At 37.6% G+C, this 24,218-nt stretch overlaps 2 protein-coding genes across 5 annotated transcripts in view; one reads left to right on the forward strand and one right to left on the reverse strand.

The window, feature by feature from the left end:
* Positions 1-24,218, forward strand: part of LOC125764278 (furin-like protease 2) — a 365,455-nt gene that overhangs the window by 7,840 nt on the left and 333,397 nt on the right. The window lies entirely within an intron of this gene.
* The window catches only part of LOC125764369 (uncharacterized), a 47,135-nt gene continuing 24,527 nt past the window's right edge, over positions 1,611-24,218 (reverse strand). For all 4 annotated transcript variants that reach the window (XM_049428537.1, XM_049428538.1, XM_049428536.1 and 1 more), the window contains 3 exons: positions 17,361-17,509; positions 7,564-7,644; positions 1,611-6,948 (listed from right to left, as the gene is read on the reverse strand). In XM_049428537.1, the coding sequence (XP_049284494.1) occupies positions 6,781-6,948; positions 7,564-7,644; positions 17,361-17,509 (398 nt within the window). In that variant the 3' untranslated portion in view covers positions 1,611-6,780. The remainder of the gene's footprint in view (positions 6,949-7,563; positions 7,645-17,360; positions 17,510-24,218) is intronic.

Genomic DNA, 24,218 nt, shown 5'->3' on the forward strand with positions numbered 1-24,218 from the left:
AATCTTTTAGTGATCATGAATATTTGAGGATACATGAATCTCTTGAATATGAATGATTCAGAGTCATTCGTTCCATACGAAGATTAATTCAGATTTATTCAACACTATGAAACAGATTTATCCAACACTAGTGCTGATACAGAAAGTAGTTGGAAAATTGCATACCACCAGGCGCATATTCACAGAGAAAAGCTGTAAAACATTTAAAATGAATTTTCTTTTCCTAGTGTAGAGATAAATCATATTGTGCATTATTTCCATGAATGAAGGATAAAGAATTGGAGACAATCTGCAATTTGCAATCTGAAGTAATTCGATTTGCCTCAAAGTATGCAATCTGCATGACAGAGCAATCTACTTAAAATCAGTAGTGCGTTAATATTCTTAAAGCTTTATTTCAAGAAATACTAAAAAATGAATTTCCGTATAGTCAAATGCAAACAATAACATGCTTTTTATTTGCAGATTATTGAAATTCCTCACACATGGAGGTAATTTCGTTGGCATTTTATTTGACGTGTTTATATACCCATTTCGGCAGAGCACAACAGACACCATTGTAGCACATTTTTCCAACATTTTTTGTCACGATTTTTCCGGAGGTATGACGATAGTTCAATACCGTGTTCACCGGAAGATAATTCTACACATTCCGGTAGCAAACAGCTTAATAAGAACAGACCTTTCAGAAACATTCCGACGCACGTTTGATCGTACTCGTTAGAAAAAAAAACACACACAGAAAAAACCCATCTGTCGTCATCAATTTGCGTTAAAGGAAAGAGCGTTAACGTGAGGTATGATAAAAATTGCTTTCCATTTTTCCGTCCGTTAGAACCCACGAAGGTTTAAACCATTTGATAAAATGTCCCCAGACTCATATAGAAAACCCAGAGCGGCCTGTGGTTTGAACCATTGAACTACACAAAATTCAATTACGGCACGTTGCATGAAGCATGAAGAAGGTGTGTAACGCTTTCCGGGTACATTCACATGCTTGGTGACCTTTTTTTTTTGCTCCTTTATTTCCCTTCACCGATGTGGGAGCCTTCATCCACCATGTTCAAATGATGCGATATGTTTATGTGTGTATCGGTAAGCAGTATCCAATGCACCATCCATGCCCGGAAGTGTCCTACTCTTTCCACACCAAAATGGACACACACATACACACACACACATGGGACACACTCTCCAAGGGACTATTGTGGATACATTAAATCGATGACAAAAATGTGTCGCCCCAATTGCTGCGCTTCGTCCACTTTCCCCCCCCCCCACACACACACACACACACACGTACACATCTCGTACGGCCTTCCATGGACGATTTCCCATCGGATTACTGTTACTTATCGTGGTGATGGTAAAATTTTGATCCCTCCATTTTCCACTCGAGCACGGTCGATTGGGACAGATTTTTGTTGCCTTCTGTTTTTTTTGTTGCTTCTCATTTGGCGCTTTATAGGAGCGATGTTTTGTTTGTTGTTTGTTGTTGCTGTTTCGGATGTCGCCAGTATCCTTTTGTAGTATCCTTTTTTTTGTTGCTCTCTTCCATTCCACTTCTCATCTATCTATTTTCGCTGCCAAACAATGAAATTATCGGTGGCTTACTCTTTGTTTGGTGCTGGTGGTTTTTTCTTTTTTTTTTTGGGGTGTTTGGGGGTTTTTTGTTCTTCCTTCCGTTTCTGCATGCCTCATTGCTGTATTGGTCTTTTTTCTATTTTAAGGAGGTTTTATCCTTTTCCATTTTTATGGCGACAGTTCAACCAATTTAGCGTGTTTTGGGCTGTTGTGGTACCGAGCGAGTGGGTGCTGTCTTTTAATGTTAAGGTGGTTCCGTTTTTCCATCTCCTTGTATCGAGTAGCACTCGGTTGGGTTTGTTAGCCTTTGCGTAAGCTGATCGTACAAAAAGGCACCAAAGGTATCGCTTTGCAACAGTTCGCTGAATATGTTGTCGCTTTCGGTTGCGGACGTCCTTCAAGCGTTAGCCTTTCCTTTTTTTGTAATGGTTCATGGGTAAACGCTTTTACAGGCAAATTGTAAGGTGTGATGTTTTCCGAAGGATTTGACACGAAATTATAGCAAAGCGATTTATAGTAGAACATTGAACAACAGCAATGATGAATGATAGGGATTGTTTGTATGATATTGTTTTGTAGCTGATATAAAAATTACATACAATTAGGCTTAAAATGGAATAAATCCCCTATAACATTTAAACAAGCAATAATCTGATCTTTGTTTTCCAATATCAGCAAAAAGTCCACAATAATCTGATAATAATCAACATAAATCTGATATTTGTCCTCTCGTATTTTGTACAACAATAGGAACAAACAAATTACAAACAGTCCACCTTTGTATACAAAAAAGGTACAGAAATAGTAAATACATTTGTATAAAGTAGAAAACAATGCTGGGGCAGAGTTATCGCAGTTCACCTGTAAAAACCCCATTATGTGACATAAAACAAAAATGTCGCACAATTGTTGACATTATCAAGGAAAAGCATCAACAAAAAAAGAAACGTAAATCACTGTGATTGTTTTAATTATGTGCTTTAAATTCGACCATGCATCAACATTTGCCAAAAACGGAAAAGTTACAACCCTCCGCTACAAAAGACTCTCACGGGTCGTATGATCCTTTGAAGCTTTTCCCCCGTCCTGAATACAGGATCAAAGCGAGTGCACGCTTCGTTTCGTTCACCATCGTGCTGGAAGTATGTGTGTGTGTGTGTGTGGGTCTCATTATTTCACTGCGCCAAGAGTCAACCACTACAAGAAACGTGCGATTGTGTGACAGAGAGACATCACACAAACCGTGTACTTTGTGTCGCGTTTTGATATTTACCACAAAACAAATCCAAACGCGTTTGATGTTCGGTCGGTTCGGTTAAGTTTGTTTTTTATTTGATTCTTTCTTTTGTCAGTGTTGTAGCTGTACTGAAATCATCTGGTTGCGTGAACATTTTGTGTCTGTGTGTGCTTGACTGTCTATATCCAGTGTGTGTGGGCTTGCGAGGGTGCGAGTGTGTGGGGGTTGAAATTTATGAACCTAATTTTAGCGTCCGAAAATGGATCGCATTGGGCTGCATTGTTCATAGTCCCCCGGAGAGCAATTTAAAATATTATCTACAGCCTCCCGGAAGGTGGTTGGTGTACGAATGGTACGACTGGCATTACAAATCGATCCCTCGGTGATGAGCACGCGCGATGGTCGATTTTTGACAGCCCAGTCCAAAAAGTTGGATGGAAGGATCAGGTGAGCTTGAGTTCTTATGTCGGGTAGGGATTTTCTTAAAAAAAAAATAAAAAGAAATACAACCCCATCACAAGGGTTAACTTTTCCTTTTTGCTCGGTTAACCTCCAGAATTGGCCGGAAGGGGTTATCTGTGCTTTGGTTCGCTTTTTTTTTTAAATTGATGTGTTAAGGAAACTAATACTACACAAAAGCCCACCATTTCTGGCGGGAGGATAGCAGACAGCGCTGAGAGCGCTTTTGTAGAGCTTTTCTTTGGTTGTAAACATCCAACACATCCATTCCCCAAAACCGGGAGGGATTTTGGAGGCCTTCATTTTGAACAATTCATTGACCAATTGACAGGTAGTTCTAGACGGTGTATGAAACACCTGTCACAAACAGTGGACTGGTTCCGGGGGACCGGGGTTTAGCTTAACCTCAACTCGTACCTTTGACTTTAATCCTACCTTCTGATGTTGCGCAGCAAGAACAGAACAGTGAAATAACAGGATAACCGGAAAAATGTCATCCCGATCGATTTTTCGCTTCACATGGTTTTGTTGGGATGATGCTTTTGAGTTCGGTTCCGGAACACGACCGGAAGCGATCTAATCAATTTTTGTCCACTTCTTCCCTTTTGCGAGAAAGCCGAAAAAAAGGCTTGATAAAAAAAATGGAAATTTGTGATTTATTTGTGATTTGTGAGCCCAACCGTTCGTGTTGGAACGTCTTGAAAAAGGGTTTTGTGTTGCTAGAACCGTAAAATGTTGATTCGTAAATTTTTTTATTTATTTAACAATGTAAAATGGATAAAGCCACGCCGAACAGAGAGGCTGGTATTGTATTGAGTTGAGATTATTGGCAACATACTACCAGCGCTTTGGTGAATGAAACATCAATTTGTGCTTTACGATTTTGAATTGATTGAGTGGATTGCTCTGGACGTTCGATACTGTAATATTTATGCTTTGCTATGATGGAAATATGCAAAATATTGTTGTAAAACTTTCCCAAACTTCGATTAAAATAGGCTTATTTATTCTTGGTATGAATTGTTTGTTGTCCAATCGATTACTTTATGTTGCTTGATGTGTTGATATTCTTTGCCTCCTGCCGGAGGATACTTTTGAAAATGAATGGCTTTTTTATTGGAAATGCTATTTTGATGGAAGAAAATTTTCATATGACGTTGGAAAACCTTTTTATCAACTTATAAGTAAGAAAAGCTTGATGTTTTAATCAAAATAGAAATCAATGAAACAATTATAGAATATACACTGCTTTAAATTAATAAGAAAATAATTATAAAAAAAACGTTCGTCTCCCTCTTTGAATCTTCTCTTCGAAGTCCCTGCTGTTGCGGGAAGGTTATACGATGTATAACTAGCTTCAATTTAAATTTTCAATTTGCCAACCACATCGAAAGGTCATGTCGCCAACTTCCCATCGACCTAGTTCTCTAGGCATACTATCTCGCTTGTGGTTGGCATTGGGTCAACCAGAGCTTTTGCATACCCTCTGGTAAGTTCTGCCAGCTTCAAGAGCTGTGCTTGAATTAAAATGGAAAACAAATTTCGAGTCGAGATGCAGCAGAGAGAGGATCGAATTCTTGGAGATTGCCAAAGCAGCTGCACTACTGGACAGTACAAATATGCTGCAAACACAGTATCGTTCTTTTGAAAAGGTTAGCTGCTTTCTGGAATGAAATCCGATTTCCAGAACCAAGCGAACTTGGCCGATCGGGTTTTTGGCACAGCTTTTTGTGCATGGAAGTTTCCCAGATCTATGGCGGGTGTAATTGTAGTAAATGCTTGAAACAAGGTCAAGCTTTACATTTCTTCCGCTGTAATTCCTTTCTGGGTGTGGTGTGCATAAGAAATCGAAGCAAATTTAACGCTTTTTTTAATTTTTTTCCATAGAATTGTTTTTTTTCTTTTTAGGCATATTAGAGGTACATTTGTGAAAATGTTTCTATTTTAATTAAAACAACAGTTTTTAAAAGTCATCTGTATATTTATAGCATGTTATCAGCAGCTAATGTCAATTCCCAATTCTTTCAAAGCAAAACCCAGACGTTTTACTTTACTTAAGCAATAAGTAACGTTAAATAATATATAACAAAGCAAGGCAAGAGTGCAAGAATACCAATGTCCAATCTCCACATAGTTTTAAACAAAACAAGAAATAATAAAACCGTTCGACCGCTAACTGACGTTGCCGCTCAATCACACGATAGAGGGCGCTACTGTTATTAGTAGCTCAGCTTTACTTCACCCCATCCCATGCAAAAAGTCACTCCGCCGCTTATCAGTTTCCAGACCGTTAACGATGCGCTCGTGTGTCTATGGATAGCACTGGATAGTGTCTATGGATAACAACCACGCGCTTACTGTTAAAAGTGTTACGTTCGGTTAAAGCTAGATTCTAGTGTGTGCTCGTCCACTTCGTGGAAGGTTTAAGTATACAATCACTGTACCGAAACCTGTTTCAGCTGTAAGAGGATTTTTGTGGGAACGCGGACGGGTACGTCAAATGGTACGCACGAATCTTTCTAAGCCGCGCACTGGCTGCACGTTACGCTAGTTTGTCTAACGGGCTTTTTTTGGAGCTAGAGAAACACATTTTCCATCCGTAGGAAACAAATGGAAAAACGGGGCGGTTTTATTTTTTCAATGCGCTCCACTGTGCCAACTACCGACATGACCAACGGGAAGTGCTTTCGTACCGTGGGCGTGATCCGTTACGTCTAATTCCAGTGTTACCCGCGCTTGGTTGAACGCTTCCGGTTGGCTCCGCAATTGCCTTGAATCTGTGTTATTTACTGTGGGTATTAAGGTATTTGCTAGTAGAGAAATATAGTTTTTTTTTAAACTTGAGGATCGTTTGTAGAGACCGGTAGAAGAAATAGGATCTGATGCAATAGTTTGCCGTTTTTGCTGCTACGCTTCATGTAGTAAGTTTTGCTCTAGTTATTAGCTTTAGAATGCTCCCCGACTCTAACCGTACCAATTGCTCTTTTCAATCTCTTTAAAAGCTATACTCTATTGACTAGGTTGATTTTCTAATTGTGTTTTTTTTGTTTGTTCGCTTGATGGACTTGCTGGTGTTCGTAAAGGTGTCGATTTTTATTATGTCGTTTTCCCCTCCAAATTTTTTAGCTGCATCTTTCGCAGCTGCTAATAATCACGGTTTTACAGCTTTTACGGTTTTACTGTAGTGTTAAGTTTTAAAGAAATGTAGGTTGTAGAAATGTAGCATCTCATTTATTTTCCCCTTTTAATTTATTTTCGCTCGTTGTGTTCCCTTACCATTATGTAATGTGCGCTGGCCGGTAAAGCCAGCAGTTAGCATTACTTTAGAACTTTATTTGCTTTTTCCGATTTTTTAAATATTCTATAACGCGCCGAATCGTGCCACCGGCAGTCCACCGATACGTACCCCGAAAGTTGGCCCTTCGGGCGAATGCAACCACCAGGTGTTATGACGGTGAGCGAAGAAACGAACATACCGGTGTGCTATACCCTCAGCAAAGCTATGACGGCAGCAGTAGCAACCTTTGCGTAACGCTCTGCACTAACGCTAGCAGTAGTAGACCGGCTGCGGTTGCTCTGCTCACCGGTGACCAGAACCAATCGCCGGACCGTGCTAGCTGGTTGGCCCCATTTCCGGCCAGAATCTCGGCCCGCTTCCGGAGTCGTTCCTGGGGGAAGAATTGCACGGGAAAAGTATTTGTATATATATCAATGCAGAATAACAAGGAAACGAAGGCATTCGCCGTAAGATGGAGACGGTGAGGGAGAGTTTAAAATTAGTTTGAAGCGCGCAAAAGCCTGTCGGTGTAATCGGTGCTGTTGAGTAATGGCATTGAATGTTTTCCTTTTTTGGGAATGGAGGGGGGAAAAAGAAAAATGTTCCGGTAAACGATAAATTATGAACGCACTTCAATATGGCGTACGGATGAAGGGTGCAGATGGAACAACGGCGAAAGCTCTCGGTGCCACGGGAGAGTTGGTTTTAACGATGGATGGAATAATCGGAAATGCTTTTTTTTCGTGTGCAGCTTGGATGGTTTGCGGGTAACGATAGAGCACGGGGAATTGTGGTTCAATTAATTGTGGGAAAACGTTTTTTTCGACGATTTTCCATGGAGGAAAAGCCAGGAAGTGATACAATGAAATGCATTTCAAATGAAGCAACTACTGAATGGTTAAGGAACAATTAGCGAGAGAAAAAAATGGATATTTTTAGCAACGAAAGGTATGCAGTATAAAAAAATGTAACAAGTTGCTTTGAATTTCATTTCGATGCTACATACCTGATACATGTCGTCCTCACCGGGTGGATCTAAACATTCAAATTCACAGCATCGTTCACCTACACGAAATTTTTTACAGAACTGCAGCAGTAAGGAAAAGAAAAGAAGGAAGGAAAATTCGGAAAAATTTATTAATAAAGGTAGCAACATATTTCAATACACGAAAAATCATATCTTGAAAGGATGCTCTCAAGAAACAATAACTTCTAGTTCTTTATTGGGACCATGGTTTTGTCGAAACATGTTCGTTTCCATACCTATCTTTGAAATGATTTCATTTTTCTCAAACTTTTTCTTACCTTCTGCTACAAAAAAACCTCATTGCATAAGCGTTACCTGGATTGAAATACTTTACGTTATATTTCCAATTCCAATTTTCTCAAGTCTTCACAGTAATTTCATTATGAAAACCATGAAACAACATCAAATAAATAACAATTTTCTTTTGTGGGCGCAAGCATTTCATTCAATTGGAAGGTAGAATTCTTCAGAACTAAATTAATAAAGCTAGAGATTATTTTCGTCTTCGCCCGACGCCGAACGGCCGAACCGCGTGAGCGTAACGTGAATCCGTTTTTATTTCCTCCTTACCGATGCTGGGAAAGATTTAATAACAATCGTTCGAATGATTGCACACCGGCAAACGGCATAGCAACGCTTAAAACTCCTACGCCGCGAACTAGGGAATGGAATTTCCTCCGGATGAATCACGCTCAGTGCTGGGTGCAATTTTCCTCTTTGCCGCTGATTAAGTGTCCAGATCGAGAAGACGGGAGAGTTTAAATAGCTAGCAAAATGCCAACCTGGTGGAGTAGAGTTCCGTTTTTCACTCTGATCGATCGGGTTTGCAAAAGCGAAAAAAAAGTCACCATCTTTGGTGCAATTGCTTTTTGCCTTCGTAAACGCAAAACCCATCCGAAGCAGTTTTCGAACCACCAGTGAGCGGACGGGAAAAGTAAGAATATTTGTTTAAGCGTTCGTGTTGGGTTTTAATTCGAACAAAATTTTATTACCGTGTTGCACTTCATCCCGGTTAATAGCAGATGCAATGTGATAAGAAAATTGCATTTACATGCTGTTCGATGGTTGGGTCACTTACATAAGAAGAGAGAGAGAGAGAGTATACATATATCGGTGCATTAGCAGCATGTAATAAATGTTTTGATCGGTATTGTGCTTATTGAATCCTTTGAAAAGAGTCAAATGAATCTTCAGTCATTCAAATCTTGAGCCGACTCACAAAATATTAATCAATTTTTATAAATTCAAATGAATACTGAAAGATTCATGAATCCTGAAAGAGTCATGAATCCTGAAAGATTCATGAATCCTGAAAGATTAATGAATCCTCTGAGTATAAGCTGCTATCAAAATAGAAATTCAGAGTTATTCATTCAGCTCAAAGATTCGTTCAGATTCATTAATCTGAATCAGATTCAGTTTTGATGAATTTCATTCAATTCAAGTGGAATTAAATATAAATTTTCGATGTTGAACTTTTCTTTCTGATCAGTATATTCGATTAAGGCATTGGAAAGTGCATTAAAAAGAAAACAAATTACCCGTGAGTTATCTTTTCTAAATATTCAATCACGGAAAGCAAAAATAGATTTTTTTGTATAGATTTATTGGTTAGACCTTTGAATAAAATATATATTTCTTTTATTTTTGGTATACAATGTATACAATGTCTATTTTGGGGTCTTATAACAGATAGCGACATGTTCAGGCTCGTTGAAAAAATAAAACTCTGGTTCTGGTTTGACTACTCTAATTAACGTATTCCAGTTGGTCTTATTTTACCACACGCTGTCTTGGACGGACTTCCATCGGAACACCAGATACGACATCAACTTGAAGCATGATGTTTGCACTGACAGCAATCTTCTTTAGTGGTTACATTCAAGGGCAACCGTGCGTTCGATTCGACGTACAGAGAACGATTTTTACTTGTTTTTCGTTCGAATATGTTTCCGAACAACTACCCTTAGGTATATGCGGATGATTCGTTCATCAGTATCGGGGTGTGTTTCGGCACTAGAGCTTTTATCCCATGATCCGTGTACGGGAAAAATGAAACTCCCTTCCCCAGTACGTCAGCGCATCTATTTTTATCCAGCAACAATCTTGTTAGAGGTAATTGCCAATTCATTTGAGCCGAGTATCTATACGACTCCTTTAACCGTGGGGGTTTTATATGTACCTTGCCAACGTATGTGTATGTGCTACACTAGCCCCGTGAAAGGATATGATGCTTTTTTCTTCCTGGATGGCCCCCTTATCCAATCACCTAGCAATCACATCTTGGCATCTGGTTCGAAATCTGAAGCTTCCCCTAATAACAGTTGATTGTAAGCTAATGAAAGCATGTTCATTAGCTGTTCCGAGGGAGGTTTTTTTTCTGCTGTATTATGGCCAATACTGATGCAGCATATCTACATACGGTTTTCCCCTTGATTGACTCGTAAGTGAGATTGATAAAGTGCAGCGAGCGTTGATGTAGTGAAATTATGTGGAACAGAATTTATTGCAATTGGAAATTAATGAATCGAACACATTGCTAAAGAAATTCCACATGTGATGTTCGTGATGTTCCTAAAGTTTCTTCATTAATTAGCGTTTTCAACCGTGATGATGGGTATTAAAGTCTATTACCGAAGGATATTTTTTCTAGCTCATTGATTCAAATTTAACAAACTCACAATGGAAACACATTTCTTTCTGTGGATTATATCTCCACAATGTAGGATTGTCCCTTATGATTCACGTCAAGCTGTAAAAATATCCCTCGATGAAAGCGTGACGTATACATAAATGGTGTTACGAAAAAGGTACGTACAAAGGATTCCGATTGTCTGAGATTGCAAAGGATAGCAAAAACTGGGATGAAAAGATAAGCTTTTCTAATACGTACAAGCATTGTGATACACGCTACTGCGCATGGAAATGGTTGATTTAATGTGAAAAAATGGATTAAAAAATATCAGCAGGGAAAGTGGCGTAAGATTCTATTGTTGAAAATATCTAGCGAAAGAAAAAAAAATACTCGTAAAGTTAATTCTTCTCATCAACTGTAAGAAATCTAAGGGTAGTAGGAGATTAAAAGGTTTGAAGATTTATTTTCCTACTTTTATGCCTAACATTTTTTATCAATTTCCCCAAATACTTAAAAAAAGTGAATTTATTATTCCTTGATTTTAAATAGTCACTTGTTCACCACAAAATGTTTAACCTAAAGTTGGAAAAACAAAATAGTATCGTGGTGTAATATAATTCCATAACGGGGTATAAAATTATCACGCAAGGCTGATTTCGCATCTGGGTTAGTTAGTTTTTTTGCTTCATTCGCAATCCGAAGCGACGAAACATTATGGAACAAGTTCGTTTTAGAACCGTGGGCAAGCACTCCCTGTTTAATTGCTGTTAAATTGCATTACTTCCCAAACTAACAGCCACACCGGTGGACGGATGATGAACTGTTTCGTACTGTACCAGTAAAACGATGGCCTCCAGCGCAAGCCCGTGCTCGGATTCGGGCGATGTTGAAGCTCAAAATTTCCATTCTGTGCAATCGCTTGTATTTCAGCTATCGTCTACGATCATTATCACCGTTCGGCGGGATTCATTTCACACCGGATACTGTTCTTTACGTAAGTGCACGGACATGGTTGGTTGGTTTTAGTGTTGGTGGTATCCGTTAATTAATGGTATAGATATTTGTATGCGGCGTCAAACCGTTGGACATTACCAGGTAAAGCAGATGGAGGGTTGATCGAAATAATGGACTATGTTGGATGTTTTTTTGAAACCATGTGTTACAAATGGTGCATGGTGGTGGTCGGCACGTAGCAGATGTGACAAAAATTACAAAAGGTAGAGCAAGTATAGGAAGGAGAATAACTATGCTAAATATTCTGTGAACATTTGTTTCAATTTGTGTGACATTTTGAATTGAATTTTACATTAGAATAAAATGTAAAGAATTTAATTTTATGAATACTGGATTTACAAATGGATCGACTTCAATAATTACAAACAGAGAAATTATTTTCCTTTTTTCTTTTGATTCAGTTTCACTGACATGCAATAGTAAAGATTTCTTGCTTGGTATCAATCGTGTGCGTAGGCGAGGCCATATTTCGCTACGAGGAATTATTTCCTAACTCCTTAGGAACTTTTTTTCCATTTATAGTGAATTGTTTTCAATACCTTGAAACAAAGGTTTTAAACCCCTTTTCAAGACCAAACATTTTGACTATGAAGCTGAACATCTGGGAATTGTAATTGTTTCCAGAGAGTTAAGATGCTGCATCAATAAATTGCATGGTTTCTATCATGAAAATCGATCAAATTGATCCTTTTTTGCAGAACGAAGAGAGTACCAAAATACACACGAATGAAAGCGAAATATTGTATTGTTGTTTATGTGAATCATTAACAGAAAGTTTTTTCTGAAATAAAGTATTTTTGTGTTGTACTCCAAGAAAAAAGGATAAAAAAATTAGTCTTTCAACTTTATGGAAATATTAGTTACCATAGAATCTGCTACTTATATTATTTTTTGTTTGTGTTTCGATAAACAAATTAGAAAATCTATTGAATTGTACTCAAAGGAATCGAATTAATTGATTAGTCTGCAAAAATAATCAATTTTAAAATAAAAGTTCCCATATTTCCATGAAGGTATTGCATTGAATAGTAATAGGTACCAGGCGTCTCCATTGATTTGGTGTTTTGTATGTACATCTTCTTTTTCACGTTTTGAAAGGAAATTCAAAGTTATGTTATTTTTTGCAACTTTTAATTTTTAATTTGATTTTTTTACTTGTATTGAACTTGTTTAAAATAATTTGAATTTTTATATCAAATTATACAGTGAGGAGTGGAACTTTCACCTAAAACAGGTTGTCAGGGAATTCACGTATGCAAGTATTATAAAAACGTTTTTCCATAAAATAGAATGTTGACTAATATCAGAGGTCTCCAGGGGCAAAAATGTTCTGTATTCAATATTCTTCTTTTGTAAACTTTTAGTAAATATTAGGTAAAATAGGAAAGTAAAACGTTTCCTGAAGTAAAAAACGTGATGTAAAACAAAAAGTATGTTAAGTTGTATAACATGAACAGTTAATTGTTAAAATATCTTTAGTTTACACGAATCCGGTGATGCATACTTTGCACTTCCGGATTTAGAGCGGGATAACTGGGCGGAACTGTGCTCGGTTACCCGTTTGAAGAGGTAAATCCTTGGAAAACTAAAGCTCGTGCATGTATGACTGAGTGAGTGATGGTGTGGTTTACTAGGTGGAGAATAAACTTTACATCAGCTTTAGAGCTCCATTCATACGTACGAACCGGTGTGTCATAGAGCAGTAGCGGTTGTTTTACACGCCGGGTTGACATTTATCCCGGCATGTATACCTTGCAGCATTAAGCCCGTGATCTACACGATACCGGTACGAAACCGCTCGCTGGGGGCTTTAGCTAGCGTTACCATACAAAAGCCACAAGTAGAATGCAATGTACGTGGTAAATCTGGATGCTTGAGACGGATGAGCAGATGGTGAGATGGGATGAGCGCAACCACGTTTGTACAGGTATGCCCATCCGTCAGCGTACTAGGTCACGGTGGGATGGCTCGATGAATGCTTTTGATCGTCAATTCTCTTTGAATACTGCTTGATGGCAGTAATACGGGCGGTATTTCGTATGGTTCAATAAACACTGTATGCATTTTCAAGCAGTGCAAAAGCACGTCAAACCGCGCTTTGCTAGAGAAATTTGAGCCAGTACTTTGAGGAATGTGTTCAAGAACATAAGCAGGTTCGTTGAAGGACATTCGATTCGGAACGTTACGGTGGAACCCGTTTGCAGAAAATTCATTTGAAAGTGTTTTACAGTTGGATGTTTGGATTTGTATTTCACTTATCGCGAAAACCCACAATCTTGGAATTTGGGGTCGGTTTTTTGTGAAACAAACCTAGCAAAGGAGAATTTGTTATCTGACTATTGAATCATCATGATATGACAAAAAAGCCTTAAGAACAATCATTTTAAATAAAATCAATTTTAAAATGTAAGTGGTTCACACATATTTCAATAAAGGCAAATATTGAATAGTACCAGGTACCAGGCGCCTCCATTAAAGCGATGTCTTTTTAAAGCTCGATGTTTTCACCCTTTTCAAACGAAACTAAAAGTTTTTATCTTGTGTGCGACTATTTTTAAATCTAACGATAAGTAAAACCTAATGATGCTATTTCATAAAACTTCCCATTTTACTCAAAGATTCTCAAAAAATAACTGATTAACTTATGCAATATAAAAATAACTACAACTTATCAACTTCTCTTTATGTTAATCTGTCAATTTAACATATTTCTATCGTTTCTTTTATAAATCTTGAAACTAAACAAACACATACACAATGAACAAATGTAAGAAGGTTGAAACGATGAAGCTATATGGCCAGTCTTTTGAAAGTGGTTGTGTGTTTGTTTAGTTCATAAAAAAGAGTTTGGTGCTTAAAAGGAAAACCAAAGCTATTCCCTACTGTGTGGAAACACTTCATTACCGTACCGTAAAAAGAACAACGAGCAAACATGCTAAAACAACACATGGTGCGCAGTAGTTTTTCATAACACTTAAGTATGCAAATAATTCCGTACAACAGCTGCGCCAGTTACCGTTGAGTACCGGTTCACCCAGTGACTAACGTGTATTAAGCTTTTGACACATCAAAAGACCCAACATTGGGGCAAAGCAAACTGCACTGCAGCAAGTGTATGTTAAGCGTCTGTTTAAGTTTTAAGAACAAAAACTGTACAGAGTCTTGTTTCCCGCACTGGTTGGGGTTTAGTTTTGTTCGCATGCTTTCATTATAAAAGACTCAGCTCGGTTATTGATGGATGGAGTATTCAAGTTGAATATTTAAAGGGCATGATTTTCTGAATGGTTTTTGGTTTTAAACAAAAGTTAGTACCATTTTTTCCCCGCAAGTTATATTAGTTTTTGTTGTATTTTTATTTAATTTAAACGCTTCTGTTTAATGATGCTTGACTCCGTTGTTTATGCGGTATTGCATCAAGCATGATGCGGAATATTGTATTCTTGTGTATTTGACTGATTAAATGAAATAAATTATATTTTTGTTCTAATTCAAGAAAAAAGAATAAAGAAAACTTTAGTGTTTCTGCTCTATAAGAGCCTTCAAAACATGGCGGCATTTTTAAAGAAAAAAAAATAACTTAGTTAATTAAAGTAGAATCTGTTATTTATTTTTATTTCTAATTTTTTGTTTGTGTTTTGATTAAAAAAATAAAAAAATTACTGAATTATGCAAAAAAGGAGAGCCTTAAAAAATTAATTTTAAAATGAATGTTCGCATATTTCAATGAAGTAAAATATTGAATAGTGCCAAGTACCAGGCGTCTCCATTAGTGAGATATTTTGTCTCTTATTAAAAACTCTTAATTTTTCACCTTTTGAAACGAAATTCAAAGTTATGTTATTTTCCGTTAATTCACCATAATATAAAAATCATATAAAAAAGTTGTTAAAAAGTAAAAAAATGAAGTAAAAGATTGAATAGTACCAGGAACCAGGCGTCTCCATTAGTGAGATATTTTGTCTCTTATTAATTAATTAATATTAATATTTTTTCACCTTTTGAAAGGAAATTTAAAATTATGTTATTTTTCACAAATTCATCATAATATAAAATTGTATAAAAAAGATGTTAAAAAGTTTCAATAAAACAGACACCTAAACTAGCGATAAAATTTCACTAGTAAAAAAACATTTTCACATCTCCACCCGTTCTACAACCTTTTTGAACAAAGTTTTATCAGACAGGAAAATAAGAATAGCATCTTAATTAGTGCAAAATGAAAGTGATTAATAGCACCCGAAAGTAATCTGCTACAAACAAATAGGAAACAACATTTAATTATCGTGTAAGTACACAGCTTTCCGTTCACCAAGCGGCTGAAAGGTATTTTCGCGCATAATTGTGGTTAAGTTCTTCCAAGATCTAGTCTCATCAAGTGCACGTTCGTCGCAACCATGCGTTATGATTCGCCCCGTTACGATTGTCACTGTCTTATCACAGCGTTCATTGTGCCCATTCGTGCTCTTATAGATGGGCACCTGAACGTTTTACCTTACGACTGATGAGTACGATGGGAAAACTTTTTTCCACGTGATTTAATGAATTCATTGGTCTTGCGTCTCGCGGCTAAAAGAAGATAAAAATAGGGGTCTCCGGGGGGGCGTAGGAGGAACCTAAAAACAGCCGTGGATGTAGTTTATGAGCATGCTAATTGGAGAATCTAATTAAAAAGTTTGTTCGGTTTTTGAAATTTCTGGTCGGTTTCTGAACATTGTTCGCTTGGTTTGAAAGCCGATGCTTCTTGCGGTATAAGGCAACATGTCAAACGATGCGGATGGGTATTTGGTAGAAGTAATGGTTGAAGTAATTTATTCCGATATCCCGGTTGAAGGTGCTACAAGGTGGAAGTACAATTTTTGACGCTGTTTAATAGAGTAGCCAGCTTAGAAGTGAACTTGAAGGGTAATTTTAAAGTGCGCAAAAAATGTGACGAGTAAAATAATTCCAGGAATCCGTCCTGTTTCAAACGAATTGGTCAGTTAAATGAAATATTTAACCTTTAAGTCTCCTTCCGGCTAAATACCAATCGACAGAACGATGTTCTTAAGAACAGTTTTTTAAGAAATGAAACAAAAACAAAGTTATTCCCTTTAGAGTTTATAATTAACACCTTTAGAATAATAAATTGCATGCTGCCAAAGTGAGAAACATGCCTTCAAGTTGATTTTCCCCATCACCTTTCTCATTATGCATCACAACATCATTATGCTTCAATGTTGTTTGAATAATTGTTCAACAATTCAATAACACCGCTTTCATCGAATTGATCGGCATTTGCCTCATCACGTTTTGGATGGGGACGTTGTGATTTAAATTGCGTAGCATCAACTCGTCAGCAAACAGAGCAAGATTCAACAACGATGAATGTTTGCATAATTTCACTGCTAGCATGTGCTTCGCGTCGAATAATAAAAATCTGCGCCAGCAGCACACAATCGATGGCGTGTGTGACCTTTTTTTTTGTTTGGCAAAAGGACGTACACACAAGCGCGGTTACAAGGCTCGGTAGAAAATTTATTGTCGACCATTTTAGCGTCCGTTTTTGAGTGGTGATGCTATAAATTATGCTTCCTTTTTTTTGGTAACGGCAGTATGGTTCATTCAGTTTAGAAGTTAAGAAAATACGGAACAATCTACCACAAAATGGTGGAAATCATAAGGTAGTCGAGACGGTGCCCTATGAAAATTAATAACGGATTTCTCCGCAAGTTTTGAGCAATCCAGTATAAATTTCCTGTACGTTTTAAGTGGCTTGTGAGATGCTTTTGTCTTTAGTTTTTCCCATTCGAATTTATGTCAAAGTTTGTAAACATTGTTGAAGTGTTTGTTTGCTGCTTGCTCGTATGCGTGGAAAGGGATTGTTTATTTTGAAATTCAATTAAAATTGATTCAATTGCGAATTGTCGTGCATGGAAGTAAATAAATTTATCGTTAATCGATCACTTGGTTATGTGTTACATGTATAAAAATTTGTTAAATAGTTAACGAAGTTTTTTTTTATTAAAAAATCATTCCAATTTCTTATGTTATTGAAATAAAATAACTTCGTTTGTTTGAAAGAGATTTAATGAAATTGAACTTAAATTTAACTCTACAATTTGTTTAAATCTCCTCTGTAAATACTTACATAAGGTGGATCACAGTATATTGCTTTGCACCATAGTGGCTCAGAGTGGTAGCAGACGCACAGACTGCACACTCCCGGTCCAGGTACGTAGAGTAGACCGTGTGCGACCGAGTTTCCCTGGAAGTCGACACAATCCTCTTCTAGACTAGCTGCAAAGAGAGAAAAATGGAGAAGAAAAAAAAGAAAAACATTGTTAGTTGGCAAAAGGGACACATGACAGCAAAACTGACAAAACAAACTTTTTGTTCCGATCTTTTTTTTCTGCTTTCTAAAGTTTGCAAAGACTACTAGCGGTTGTTAATCGATTATGCTTCGATTGTATATCCATACCAAACACTTATGGCACAGCACTTAATGGTACATTGGAAATAGTTCGACGGGTTATCCTTGATTCATTGGCAAGTTTATTTTCGAAAGTTCGTCGACATAGTTTTTTCAGTTTTTTTTTCGATAAAGAAAAATCCTGCTGTACGTAAGTTTTCCCCCCAGACAAGTTATGAACATGACATTTTGTTGTCATATTTATTGGAAAACAAAATTCATATGGTATGAAGAAATGAAATACATTATGCTAAAGTTCTCTCCCATGTGTAGCTTAAGAATTTGAAGGTTACTTATGAATCTAGTCATAATTTGTTCACGAAAAGTAGTGTTAATATGAATAATTCGTATGAATATTTTTAATACACATTCTATATTATGTCATAGTATTGAAAGTGATTCATGATCCATTATTGTTCCATTAACACTAGAACTATCAAGCGTTTTAAGAGTTTTTCGTTTGTGATTAATTTTTAAACAATTTCGAAGAGTTTGAGTATATTTTATTGATTATATTAGGTCTTACTACAGAATATACAGTGGAAGACCGATTATCTGTGCTCATCGGGACTAGGCCCCTGTCGGATAAGCTAGTATCACGGATAATAGGTAAAACTATTTTTATTGATAAATAAATAAGTGTTTAGTGTGTAATGGTTGGATTTTTTATACCTAAATCTTAATATGCTTTGGTGCACTTTGCAAACTAAACCTGTTCTATTTGGTCGAACTTGAGTCAATTGTATCATTTCCTATTGAGGCTTTTATTACTTGTTATCACCGATTTGTAGTAAATATGTCAATTCGCCTTTGGAACTGTCATTTCCGAGCTGCACGGATAATGGGACAGCCGGATAAAAGGTATCCGGATAATCGGCGCTCCACTGTACGTGTAAAATTCATGTTTCAACTAGCTAAGGATTGTTTAACCCCAAAAACGAATGTGATGAAAATGAAGCGTTTTAATCAAATAGACTGGTCCGGTAGTTCTAGTGTTAAAGATAATAAAAAATTGAAATGCATAAAGGATGCATCAACTAAACTAATTAATTACAGTGTTTTTATTGTGGATACTTGCTGACTGGATCTTGAAATGTGCTGCATGTGAAGCAACCAAAGCACGCATCCACAAAACATAAATGCACCATGAAGTCTTTGTTTCTGTCAGAAACTTGCCTTGTTCTTGCCCAACCACTCCTGTTTAACTGTTGTAGCTAAAAAGCACAAAGTGTGTGTGCCATTGAAATTCGTTGCACTATTTCCTCACACAACCAGACTGGTAACTAACTACTATAACGAGCATCTTAGGCCAAAGTTGACAACCATTAGACGTAGCGTAGAACACTTCCTGTATTGCGAAGCCATGTCGCTAACCCATTCAAGAGCGACTTTACCTCATAAAGCAAATTACTTGAGGCAGGATTAAGGAAAAAGGGAAAGATGAATGAATGGGGTGAGTTAAGAACCTGCCTGGTTCCTACCATCCAATGGTTTCAAATTTGTCTAGTTAGAGAAACTGAACCACAGTAAGATTTCACAGGGGGAAAAGTTGTGCATAATCTTCTACTGTCAGTGCTGGGAAATGGAAGGATAGACGATGCGTGTCTACCACGGTGAAGAAAGTACCGAATGAACGATTGCAGGCTTAACGCTCGAAGGAATGAGTATTCAGATTTTGAAGGATACTTGAATGAGAATGTCGGTCTCTAGAAGAAGGTATGATTTTACTTTGCCTCACACACACAGCAACTCACAGAACCCTTTTACCCTTTTGTCTAGAGGTTCGCGTAATGTAGCATTGTAGTTCGTGCGACTGTCTAGTGCAGCAGCACCCGATGGTGAGGGTTAGTGATGTAAAGGTCAAGATAATCAAGTGTGCAGCAATTGTGTAGACAAGCATTTCGTGGAATTAGCTACACAAACGATGGTGGATTAGGACGCTGAAGATACGATTCCGCGTATTGTATGTTGCGCTGGATTGACGCAAACCTTTCCGATTGTTTTGCTGCTAATTTTGTTGTTGATAAATAAATGTTTTGTTTTGATAATAAGTTGATAATGGCCAGCTCTATCAGTTGCATGATGAACTCACTAACGCGTAAAAAATCAGAATTGTAAAGATCCGATGGTCATGACACTGCAATGATAAAGAACGACCTATCCTTTAGAATTGTTTTGGGCCATCCTCAAGGACAGACGAAGTAGGCAAAATCTTCTGAAACTATTAAATAGAATCAAACTATTTTTGCAGAGGAGCTTCTTCATAACAATTGCTTGCATATTGGCACCCCATGAGGTAAATAATAAATTGTTTTTTAAGACATCTTCTAACATTTTATGTTGATGTTTACCTATTCCGACCAATGGCAGGCAAATGAATTTGATAGATTTTTTTTGCTGAATTTCACACAGTCTAACCTACCGAAAGAGTATTCGATGCAAGATTCGATGCAAGATCAAATTTAACAACACATATTTTATTAAAGGGTGCATTGGCAATGTATCAAGCAATTTGCATGAAAATATTGTAGTTGGTGGATTATTTAATTTAGCCAAGATATTGGCACGACGCTGCCAACCAGTGTGCCGTGGTACAATATGGCAAAAAAAAGCTTCGACGCGTGCAAACCCAGACAAATGAGTTTTATCTCCATCTATCGATCCGGTAAGCTGCCATAACACATTCATAATTAAATTTTCCTCCTGTCACCTGTGTATCCACATCAACTGTCATCGGTAAAGGTAAAGTTGGAACGGAACGGAATATAATTGCAAGTAGATTTGTATGCAATCGTGCCAGCCAGAATGGTGGATGAGTTCCAGCACAGATACAGCGTGCAACAGTGTTCCGCGCGGCTAATAATCGATTTTAAAAGCACTATTTTTAGACATCGTTGTGAGTTTCTGCATAATATCAAGTTATGTTGTATCATGGTGCAGCCTGTTTTTGGTAGTACGGTTAGCAAAACTGGATGAATTTTCCACAGGCAGAAGTGACTCTGGCCAACAAACTCACCAACCAATTCATTATTGTGCTTGCAAAGCACGTGAAGCGTTCCGTTCCAAAGGACGCAAGGGTTTGAAGATTTTGAAAGAGTTGGTACTGTGGTAGCTGACGGCTAGACCTTATTTGGTGACACGAGCTGGAATAAGTTGATCGAGTTTCAGGTCTGTGTGTGTTTTCTCGAAGAATTTAATTACGATCGTACTTCGCCGTACAGAAGCAGTACGTGAAACGGAAGCAGAACTCGAATGCGAAACATTTTCCGCAGGCTATGAAAAGGACACGCTCAGCACCAAGTCCTAACGTTGCTGGACGAAGGAAGCCAATGTGTTACTATTTACCTCCCGTTTTCCTCTTGTTGTTCGCCAGGTCTGAAATACGGTGTGCGGTGCAATTATGTTTGTTCATGACGTACGTTCCATCCGAAGCGTCCCCATTTGTCTTGCCAATGGTAAGCGCCGTGGGCAATGCCTGGCTTGGGGATGCTTGTATGGTGTCATCAAGCGATAGAATTACATTAGCAATTGACCAGAGTAGTTATGGTTGGATGCAACTGTAGGTCATGGTGCAAAACAACAACACTCAGGTGAACGCTCAGCGTGCCTCAGGTGAACCACGGCGTTTGAAAATGGAACCGGTGTGTTCTGTTTATCATTATGATGAAACATGTAATGTGGATGATAAGGCAAGTTTTAATTCGTTGAATGATTCCAAGAATGTTTATCATGTTACAAAACCATTTAAAATGATTCTCTTTCAGATCGCATAGAAGTTTTCCAATTGGATTGCAATTGTAACTTCTTAATGTAGATGCGTTTTTGTATGAAGCAATCAAATTCAGCAGTGTTCTGTATGGCTAAAGGTCATGCTGGTCATTTATGGCTAACTGGACTTATTTTTACCAAGTAGCCGGATAGTCCTGGTGGATACTGGTGGACGACGGTCCGGATAAGGTTTGATACCCAGTCCTGTCGTGTAGAACCGACGCCATTTATCACATAACCACCGGGTCGCCCCTAAATCCAGCAGTCAGATAAGCGAATAAATCAGGGGTCCTCAGAGTTTTCACCAAAAGGGCCAGATAGTAAAAAAAATACCTGAAACTACGGGCCAAATATAGTGGAGCGCCGATTATCCGTGCTCATCGGGACTCAGCCCTTGCCGGATAAGCGAATATCACGGATAATAGGCACAATTTTATTTAATGATGAATGTTAGTGTTTAGTGTGCAATGGGATGACTTTTTTATAAAGCTAGATGTTAATTTCTTATTTACACTTTGCAAAGTAAATCTGTGTTTTTTTTAATTTTAGCAAATTATATCATTCCCTGTTGGAGCTTCTACATATTTCTTGTTATCATCGGTTTTGCATTTCATATTTCATTCCTCTGTTATAAACGTACAAACCCGATTTATTGGTGATGTTAGCGCGTTTTATTGTAATGGTAACGTGCGTTACCCACGACGTACGAACAGAGAGAGAGCGTGCCCACTATTTGCCACTAATTATATTTCCTAACTGAGTGCCTTGCGCAGGCACTCACTACTTCGGTAACTTACTATAATAAAGGGTGCGTTACACGATTTACTTATGTGCTAAGCTGACTCCATGACACCTCCTTCGGAACTGTCATTTCCGAGCTGCACGAATAACAGCCGGATAAAAGGTATCCGGATAATCGGCGCTCCACTGTACTTGAAAAAAATCTTGAAACTTGTGGATACAGGGTTTTCTGCCCAAGAGATTAGGTGATTTTTTTCGAAAAAATGTAGATAGATACAACATAGTTGGTGTTGATTTGGATTCGAAGAACTAAAAACAATCTGATATCGTGATAATTGGATTTTGTGTTCTGCGTGAGCCCTACAAACTTTTTCTGGCGGGCCGGATCAAATCGCCCAGTGGGCCGGATTTGGCCCGCAGACCGGACTCTGCCGACTCCTGGATTAAATGATGGATGTTTTTCAATATTAAATGCTTAGACATGCTGTTTTTTATATCAAAGATCAATTAATAAAATTCTATCAAACAAGTATTTTTTGCTTTTTTATCTAAAATGCACGTAGTGCGGTTTAGGTCAGCTTTTAAAATCTCTACTCAAAATCAAATAATCAAAACGCCGTTTCAAATAAGTTTGAGATTTGGTTGTTTTTTTTTTTTGTTTACGAGAATTGGGTATGTCTCATTCTGTGTTCCGTGAGCTCCTACATGTCCATTAATTACAGCCTACTGAACGAACTGTTTAGGTATAATAGTTTATTGGACTTCTTCTTCTCCTTCTTTTTGGCTTAATGACCTCTAAGGTCATGCCGGCAGGATAGTCAGTCCTTGTTACGGGGGGACGGTCCGAATGGTATTTAATATCCAGTTCTGTCGTGTGGACCGTCACCGTTTATCAAATAAACCCCCATAGTTAGATTATTTATTTATATTAGAATTTATTGATGTAAATTTTATAAATATATTTATAAAATTTATATAAAATAATATTTATAATTTATATAAATTTATATTTATATAAATATTTTTTTTTATTCATAAAGAACGGGCCGGCCGTATTGGTGTTTGATAATAATTTGTTTGGTCCGGAATAATTTTTGGCTTAAAAAGCACTACCACAGAGAGCCATTTTATTGTTGGATAACGCTCCATCACATCCAGCAGAATCTGTTTTGAATACATATGCCATGTTTTTGGCCAAATTTCTTTCACCAAATGCAACTAGGATAATCCAACCAATGGAACAAGTAGTAATAAGTTTACTTAAACGACTTTGGAACAGGACGACCAACTGTTGGATTTTTGAAAAAAAGTGTTCGCTATATACAGTGATAAAGCTATATAGATACTATATACGCTTTATCTAGATGTATAAGTGTCATTGACATTTAAGGGACTTTTATCCGTGGAAATCGATTATTCGGCATCAGCCCGTTACCAAGCATCCCGGATAATCGACGTTCTACTGTTCTACAATTCAATGTGTTAACGAACTATATGATTTAAATTTGTTTATCCAATTAAATTACACTCCTGTATAAGTCACCATAACTCGTTTGGTAGATGTATTTACGATCAGTGCACATGTCAGTAAGCACACTTGCGGTTACTGAACAATTGTCAATTGTGGCAACCAACACTAAAATAGCCAATCCGGTACTAATTGTGGACCAGGAAATCGTTTGATTGATCGTAGAATTCTCAGAATCACTTCCGATGGTCAATGCGGTGTAACAGAAATCGGAGAAGATGCAAATCTTGCTTTATGGTCGTTAGAAGTACTGCTTCGATAGCACTTCGAAAATATTTGCATACTCGTTATTGCTACGCGCTGTGTCTGACAGAAAAAAAAACCCGGCAGTTAAGAAGATTGTCTCGAATATCCGTTCGCTCTAATACCACTTTTCTCACCCTTCGACAAACGCTCCGTGAAGTTAGCAGTTTTCGCTCACCGCATCGTCAAAAGCTATTCATGGTTCTCCGCAAATAGGCACTCACCGGAGAGCGAACGTGAGTGAATGTTGTTGAGCG

Source organism: Anopheles funestus, chromosome 2RL (assembly GCF_943734845.2).
Source record: "Anopheles funestus chromosome 2RL, idAnoFuneDA-416_04, whole genome shotgun sequence".
Taxonomy (NCBI): domain Eukaryota; kingdom Metazoa; phylum Arthropoda; class Insecta; order Diptera; family Culicidae; genus Anopheles; species Anopheles funestus.